We start from the raw sequence: 8,556 nt of genomic DNA, 5'->3' as shown, positions 1-8,556 counted from the left end.
CCAGATTTGTTTTTATCAAGATCCATGAATTTGTGAAAATGTAAACAAAACACCATATCTCGCAATTTTAAAGAAAAGAGTAAATATTCCAGGATCCACCTCTTGATCCGGATTCTTTAAAAGAAATAGGGTCCATGTTTCACATTTTATTGTTTCAATGAACAAATTAAAGGATAAGAAAGTAAAGTCTCTTCTCCTTCTCAGTGAAAACAAAACACTAAAATCTGTACACAACATTTTACACAAGCCACACACCACGTGTCCATGAAGAGTGTCAATACCTTCCCATCAGGCCCAGTAGCCAATGATAAAAGCAGTGACAGAGAGGCAAATGATGAGGTTGGCGTTGATAATGAGGCGCAGACGTGGCTTTTCTTCCAGAGAGCCGATGCTCTGTTCAGGTGCAGGAGGACTCTCCCCCTCCTTCTGTCTTTCCATCCCACACAGCCAGTAGACGGCAGAAATCACCCTGGACTGGCTTTGGATGCTGGACACAGAGGATGAGGAGTCTGGACAGAGGAAACATTTTGCATTGTTCACTGGGTGTGTTCAGCAGAATAAGTGACACATAGTGGAATGGAAAAGAGTCATGACAAACAGGACAGACCCACCTTTCCTGTGATGACATGTTTTAGTATCGCTGGTGTCCTGCTGCTCTTTTCCTAAAACTCCCATCTCATCTGTCTGACCCGTGGTCTCTATGGTCTTACTGCTCCGCTCCACTGGGAACTCATGCACTTTGGGCTCCATGGGGTCCAACCTTGTGTACCAGGTAAGACGACTGATCTGTAAGACAGTGTAGTAGAAAAAATAAATAAGTGTGGTTGAAAAACTATTTTGTAGTTGGAAAGTAAGTTTTTGCAGCCCTGTCTAAAGACTTTTATGACCTGTATCTACATATATACAAACTGTCCAAATGCTTTATGACCTGAGCTGTTTTATGGTCTGAACTGTGTTGACCTGAAAACTGCCAGACCCTTTAGCCACTTATTTACCCTCCAAAGAACGGAATGTATGGCTGCTTATCTCCTTAGGAAACACATGTAAATCAGTTGTTTGTGTTTAGATTCCTCTCTCACCTCAGTTCTCCTATATAAGATCCTTGTATTTGACTGCTCTCCATCTTCACTCTGAGATCCTTGTGACTCTCTGTGTTGATCCTTTCTGCAGAAAGCCCCTATTAAAATACACGTAGATAACCTTGGTGTTTCCAGCCTCTTGTATTTCCAGATTTCCATCACAACAGATAGTTAACTCCAAGGCATTTCAGAGGGCATCTGTTTATGTTTGTCTGTCCCACAAAACTGTGCATATATTAAGTTAGATGTTAATTTTAGCAATAAATAAGCAGAAGTAGTTTTAATCAAGAATCCAAATAATGATTAAATCAGGCCAGAGTTTCAAATCTGTGAACTGTAAACAAATATCACTTTGTCTTAAACGTTTCCTGAGGTGTTCATGACACCTACTGGTGCTGCATTGCTGCAGATCCCTGTGTTGTTTGTAAGCTCCAGTATCAGAGAAGAAGACTGCAACTGATTTTAACAGTGCATTTATCACAACGTTATTATTAGTGCAAATTAAGCTGAGATAAAACACAACAGATCCGACTCTGTGACTTCACCTGCTCCGGTTTGGGCTCCTCCGTGGCCAGGCTGACCACAACCACCACAACCAGCGTGATGAAGGACAGCAAGACGGAGAAGTAGAGGTAGTGGACGTATTTCAACACCACGGGCCTGTCGTCCACCTCGTAGCACAGGGGCGCCGGGTAAATGAAGTCCAGCAACATGCGGATGCAGCCCACCAACAGGCCGATAGACAGGCCCCAAAATGCCCCCTGAGAGAGGGAGAGGGCGGGAGAGGAGAGTCAAAGAAAATAGAAGGTGACCATTGTTCTATCTGTAATGGAATATACGACGAGGTTCACATTGTGAGCTGGACTCTGTGCAGTCATGTTACTGTCATGCTACAGTACAACAAGGAGAGGAAGTGTGGTAATGAGTCATTTACTGTATTGGTAAAGCACATTTATGTTCACACCCCCAAAAAATCTAAAAGAAAAGTATATCTACAACCACAAACACATGAAGCTATTATTTTAAATCACATTTAAAAATACGAATACAATATTCCAGGGTTTCAGCCTCTGACTCCCAAAATAAAGTTGCCATAGACTTGCGAACCCCCAGAGTTGGTTCAAGGAAACAAAGGATTTGAGATAGTTTGCAAGAATTCACCACTTGTAAATTTAACAACTATCTTTCACCTTTTGTAACAATGATGGCTAAAATAGGCTATTTCTAATTACTTTGAAATCGTATTTGATTCCCACCCCCCGAGGGGTCCCAACCACTAGTTTGGGACTGCAGTGCAATATACGGTCCTTTGTTTGGAGTGATTTACTTTTCTCTTTTTTTACCCAAAGTATAAATATTAGAATTGATCGAAAATGACCCGGGGCAATGATACACATCCTCACCTTCTCATTAGCCCTCTTCCAGAAGCAGCCCAAGAGGAAGATGATGGAGACTGGGGGCTGGAGGTAGGTGCTGATGGCCTGGATGTAGATAAAGAGCTGCCCCCCCTGACTGGCCTGGACAACAGGAATCCACAGCACGGACGCCACCGCCAGCAGGAGAACAAACACCCTGCAGCATGCACATTGAACACAAGATCCGTGTTTTGAATGAAAAATGGAGAAGTTAAGTTCTGTAAAGGCATGATGTAATATGACCACAGGACAGCAGTTACACGGAGTAATGAGGGTGTGTGAGTGTGTGTGAAGACAAGAGGAAAAATCTGTTAGAGTCATTACTTAGAAATATGAGGAGGGGGTTAGGGTGAGCATGACAGAAAAATAAAATGATCAAAAGTGCACAGTTACGCCACACATGGTTACTTTTTAAATGTAGATGGTAAAAGTGGAAAGGAAATATTCCTAAGTATATAAGCCTTTAAACTTCAATTTAAGGCCCAGTGGAAAAAGAAACTGACACAGGGTGGGTCACTGCAGAGTCAGGATTCCTTTTACTCTTCGCTCTGCACCTAACATGCCGGATTTTTTTCATTATTTTGTTGCACACACAAACCAGTGCTTCAATACAGGATATAGTGGTGCAACAAGAACTACAGTATATTTCCTGTTATGTCCACTTTTTTCAGATGTGCTCAGCTAACATACCTGCCCACAATCATGAGCTCCCACTCAGTGGCACGGGATCTGAAACTCTTCCACAGGTCCATGGTGAAAATGGTGCTGGCGCTGTTGAAGATGGAGGTCAGAGAGGACATGAGGGCGGCGATCATCACCGCCATCATCAGACCCCTCAATCCTGGGCACAAAAAACCCACAGATCAGAGTAAATAAAAGAGCAAAAGGCTGGACGGGGAGGGGGGGGGGGCAGATGTCTCACCTGTCGGCAGCAGTTCCATGACCAGTCTGGCGTAGGCGGTATCTGAACAACCCACTGGATTGTCGCAGATCTGTTTGCACAGCTCAGGCTCTGCACACGCCACATCATCTACACAATAACGTTAACACACACAACAACTGGAACTCAAATATCCACAATGTTTGACCCTGTTTTACCAGCATCACTATGATCGCTTAAAGTCCCACTGGCTGTCTGAATCAGTTTTTTTTCTAGACAGGAATTTGTTTACTGCAGGGTCAAGGTGGAAAAACTTCATCATGGTGATTAATTCGCCCCAAATATGTCTTTTATCATATAAAAGGCACCAGACAGACGAATGTTAACATGTTAACACTTGATTTCACCTGAGGGGGACTTTAAACTATCAGCATTATGCAACCATGAGTTGTCAACTAAAGACCAACTTCTATATCCAGTCCTTTTATGGGGTTAATTAAGTCGTACAAGTATAAACACACATTCATTGATAAACACATGCATATCATACCTGTGTAAGTTGTATAAGTATAAACACACATTCATTGATAAACACATGCATATCATACCTGTGTAAGTTGTATAAGTATAAACACACATTCATTGATAAACACATGCATATCATACCTGTGTAAGTTGTATAAGTATAAACACACATTCATTGATATATACATGCATATCATACCTGTGTAAAGGATCCTGCTGATCATGCCAGGCAGCATAATGGCAAAGAAAGGCACAATCTTGAGATAAGCAGCAAGTAGCGAGCCTCCTTTTGCATGTGTCAGGTTCTTGGCAGCGAGGGAGCGCTGCACAATCACCTGCAGAGAATCACAACCACAGCCCATCCTCAGTCAAAGCCCAGACACTGCTGGTTAGCAAGTAACTTAACAGGGGGAAATAGAGTTTAGATCAGAGTGGACACAGCTTATTGTTATCAGTGTGATCCAAACTATATAGTCTATAAAGAGATTATATAGGGATAAATATCTCAATTACTGATTAACTAACAGTCACTGGTCTTATGTGCACAGATTAGATACTGATAAGCTCTGTTGTGTCAGGTTTAGCTGGTTTGCAAAGTGTAACACTGATATTGTGTAAAAGGAATATTTAAACTGTCTGATGTTTAAAATGTGGAGCTGTTGAGAAAAATACATTTTCACGACTTAACTTCTGAGAAATCTGTTAAAAAAACATACATTAAATGACATTTTTTCAGCTTCTAGATGTAAGATCACGATATAGTACGAATTAAATTTGATCAAAAACAATTTTATAAAATACAATATAAAGTAAACAAATTTAACTTTTGTGTCCATTTTGGCAACTAAGGTCTTCCCAGCATATCATCTAGTTTGAAATCCATGATTCATTTCTAACTTTAAGAAAAGGTTTTTTGAAATATCCTGATTTGTGACATCTGATTTTACTCTTTTCTATAATATTCGGACAATCCTTACCACATCTATAGTATTTTCCAATTTTCTTGGCTGATTATTACCTGATCCGAACACCAGTACCACATGGAGGGGACGGACATGCCGATGATGACCCCAGGCCAAGGCAGGTCAGAGTACACCGGGTCTCTGAAGATGTGGAACGCGTCCTCTCGGGGGATACCGCAGGTCGAGTTCGGCACGCGGATGGAAGGGATGGCGTGGGCGTATCCCTCCATCAGAGCATTCCAGCCCCCGACCTCGGCAAAACCTCAAAAAGGGGACAACATTTATAAAGGGAGGTAAAGTGCTGCAGGTGGGAGGGTCTGGTGTGGAGCGCGACTTACTGAAGCCCATGAGGGTGAGAGCTCCTGCCAGCATGATAGCAGTTTGAGCAGCGTCTGTGTAGATGACTGCAGCCAGACCACCTGGGACACAACACACAACACATGCAGCCAGCGATATAACAAATACTCTTATGTGTTTAAAAATTCGCAAAGGTAGTAGAATCATCACCTGCTACAGTGTAGACAGCAGTGATTGACAGCAGCAGCACTATAGCCACGTAGATATCCCACTTTAAAGCAAGCCGTATAAACAATGCACCAGCATACATGTCCACCTGGAAAAAAAACACACACACACACACACACACACACACACACACACACACACACACACACACACACACACACACACACACACACACACACACACACACACACACACACACACACAACACACAGGATTTGTTCTTTACACACCACAGAGAAGCTTGAAAAACATGCACACAACAGCACAGAAAGCGAAGGAGCATTATTGTGCATTTGTCTCGTACCGATATCTTTGTGAAAATGTAAATAAACAAGGACAGGACAGCTATAAATAACTGCGTTCTTCGACCACCAAAGCGCCTCTTCAGGTATTCTGGCATTGTTGTGACCTAGAAAAGAAAAAAAAGATAATATAATCGGACAAAATCACGCATGGGCGCGTGTTAAATGTGGGATATTCAACTGTCTGCGTAGACACCTCACCCCAGAGGCGATATAAATGGGCAGGAAGAGCCATCCCAGCAGCAGCACCATCAGCATACCCTGGTGATCAACAGATATATCAACATTTTAACACACTTAAACAAAATTGATATGATATACTTGGTTTCACATCAGCATGCTGTATTTCAGGAGATAATGTGCAGCCTCTTACATTCCATTCATAAGCAATTGCTCCAATCCCTGCTGCGGCCCCGGACCCGGCCAGGCCAATGAAATGTCCACTGCCAATGTTGCTGGCAAACAGGGAGGCCCCCACCTGAAAACACACAGGAGTCAGAGTGAGGATCAATCCTGTGCTGCAATAACTACTACACAACATTTGGCCTCTGTCTACGTAAGTGAGAAATATTAGAGATGGAGGATCCAGTGATAAAAACATGCTTCACTTCAATTCTTTTGCGTTTCTGTTGTGCTCTGTGGACGTTTCTCTGGTGCTTGACTCACCGGCCACCAGGTCATGCTCTTCCCAGCCAGGAAGTATCCATCCACCGTGCTGCGCTTTGTCCTCCACATGGACTGGCAGAAAAATGAAAAAGAAAAAACACCTCTTAGAGATACTGTACATGTGCAGGAGGAATATCATTCACACAGCCTGGGATGCAACGGGATCCTGAACTAAATGAAAGGGTGTTCTCAGTTTGGCCTCTATAAAATAATAGAGACAGCAGAAGAGGTTATTGGAGGAAAACCAGTGGAATGAATGCAGTGGTCTATGGGTCGCTGCTTCCCACATGTGCTGGCTCGGTCACAAAGCCCAATACTCACTGAAGTCCAGCCGGGGACTTTACTAAGGCTCATTGTGGCCTGCAATGCTATTTCTCTGTTTGATTTGTACAGTTGGTCACATTTTACTGAATAAACATACTTTTTTTTAATTCATATTTTTCAGCTTTGTGTTAAGCAATGTGAATCTTCAATCTTAATTTTCTAATTCCTTATTGTTCCTTCTAAACAATTCACTACATGTTAACAATCAAATAGAAGTAAATAAAAAGAGACATTTCCTCATTGATGATTTCAAAGCCTATGTTATTAAGGAGCATGACAGTATTTGTGGAGAAGCTCAGCACATTCACAGCTTATTCATGGCACATGGGGAGAGAGTGCAGGATCTCAGACATGAACATGAAGAGAAGCAGATGAGATGGAAAAGTGAAACCTAACTTGTGCTAAAGATGAAAAGATACAGGACAGTTCTGTTCTTAACGAGGGACATCAGGGACATTTGCTTTAAAGCAAAGAGGCACAAGGACAAATTCTGAAACCAGATTTAAATAAAAGCAAAACATTCATTGCTGTTTTTTGTTTGTCTGACAGGAAGCAGCTGCTGTTTGGTATCAGTGTTGAAGCAGTGAACCACATCTTTACCACTGCTCTTACCCAGAATCCCACTGCCAGCACTAGCATGAAGTACATCACCAGCACCACTATATCCACAGTAGTCAGAGCAGTTCCGGCCCCAGGAGAGGGCGATGGAGATGGTGATGGGGTCATGCTGGTCATGCTGGTCGCTCGGTGCCCCCCCTCAAAGTCAACAGTCATCTGGAGACCAAGAAATCAACAGATTATGATGTGTACAGTTTATTATCTTTGATTTGAAACACAATAAACTGTTGCAGGTAATTACTGCCCCATTAAACACATCACACCTTGGACTCTGTACATGTAGTTGTTTGAGGTACATGTACTTGTTTTATATGCTACTTTCTAACCCTAACTACTTTCTAAGATAGTAAGTTTTACGGAACTGACACAACATATGATCATCTTATTATTACCCAGCAGAATATATGTGGACAGACACACATGAACAAATCATCTCCACCTTGACATTAACATGCTGCTTGCTTACATGTCAATTCACTTGTAAAAATACCATCTAATAATGGAATGTAAAATAAAATTCTGCTCACACTAAACTTTTTAATATTTTAAGTTGTTAACATAATTTCTCATAAATTTGGAATTTTGTTTATGCTTAGCTAGGACTGTGGATTTTTAATAGTATAATATAATAAACTCTTATATCTTTATGTGGCAGTTTTCAAAACACAGTTACACAATAAGCAAGACAACAAATCAAATCAAATGATAGAAATTAAATAGATAGACAGTCCAGATAAAATCAAGAAAGGCTTTCTGACAGATTAACATATTGAGTGATTTCTATTATGCCTGTTTGTATAAGATATCGATTTAATACAAGCAAACAGATTTTGTCCCCCATCACATGTAAGCCTGCTACGAAGGGGATCTTTAAATGAACAGTATGAACATGAGGGACAATCACAGCGAGCAAAAAACACACAAGACAGCTGCATTAAAAATTAACTTCTCTGAGTAACGTTTGTAAAATGAGAGATCAATTGAAAGTTAGATTAAACATTAAACTCACCTTTCAGCAAGTGGCCACACAGTATTCTCATTCCAGCTGGATTGTCCTGAGCCCAGTTGGGTTTTTTTTCCCCCCAAACAACAAAGCACGTCACAAATGATCTGAGGACGAACCCAGGAATCTCACGCTTGTTTGTTGAAGCTTCCTCGTGAAGGATCAAACTCCACATTCCCCTCTCGAACCACAAGGGTTTAGTTAAAAAGTAAGGGATTTATTACTCTTCACAGAGAACCACACAGCACGCCCCCTGC

At 41.6% G+C, this 8,556-nt stretch overlaps 1 protein-coding gene across 1 annotated transcript; it reads right to left on the bottom strand.

Moving 5' to 3' along the window:
• Nucleotides 1–133: 133 nt before the first annotated feature.
• slc5a11 (solute carrier family 5 member 11) lies at nucleotides 134–7,413 on the bottom strand. The gene is made up of 15 exons (XM_035180773.2): nucleotides 7,291–7,413; nucleotides 6,355–6,426; nucleotides 6,062–6,166; nucleotides 5,890–5,949; nucleotides 5,691–5,795; nucleotides 5,369–5,474; nucleotides 5,200–5,280; nucleotides 4,918–5,123; nucleotides 4,099–4,234; nucleotides 3,417–3,524; nucleotides 3,185–3,335; nucleotides 2,483–2,651; nucleotides 1,625–1,840; nucleotides 612–786; nucleotides 134–509 (listed from the first exon to the last, which is right to left on the bottom strand). Exons 1-15 carry the CDS (start codon nucleotides 7,411–7,413, stop codon nucleotides 289–291), a joined length of 2,034 nt encoding a protein of 677 aa, XP_035036664.2. The 3' UTR covers nucleotides 134–288.
• Nucleotides 7,414–8,556: the final 1,143 nt, after the last annotated feature.

The sequence above is a fragment of the Hippoglossus stenolepis genome, chromosome 16 (assembly GCF_022539355.2).
Source record: "Hippoglossus stenolepis isolate QCI-W04-F060 chromosome 16, HSTE1.2, whole genome shotgun sequence".
In the NCBI taxonomy this organism is placed as follows: Eukaryota; Metazoa; Chordata; class Actinopteri; order Pleuronectiformes; family Pleuronectidae; genus Hippoglossus; species Hippoglossus stenolepis.
This window is presented reverse-complemented; position numbering and strand designations above follow the sequence as displayed.

Coding starts and splice junctions, on each gene's coding strand:
- slc5a11 (XM_035180773.2), bottom strand. CDS start 7,413: ATGACCAGCATGACCCCATCACCATCTCCATCGCCCTCTCCTGGGGCC. Junction 3,525..4,098: donor CAGCAGGATCCTTTACACAG/GTATGATATGCA, acceptor GTTATTGTGTAG/ATGATGTGGCGTGTGCAGAG. Junction 3,336..3,416: donor CATGGAACTGCTGCCGACAG/GTGAGACATCTG, acceptor TTTTGTGCCCAG/GATTGAGGGGTCTGATGATG.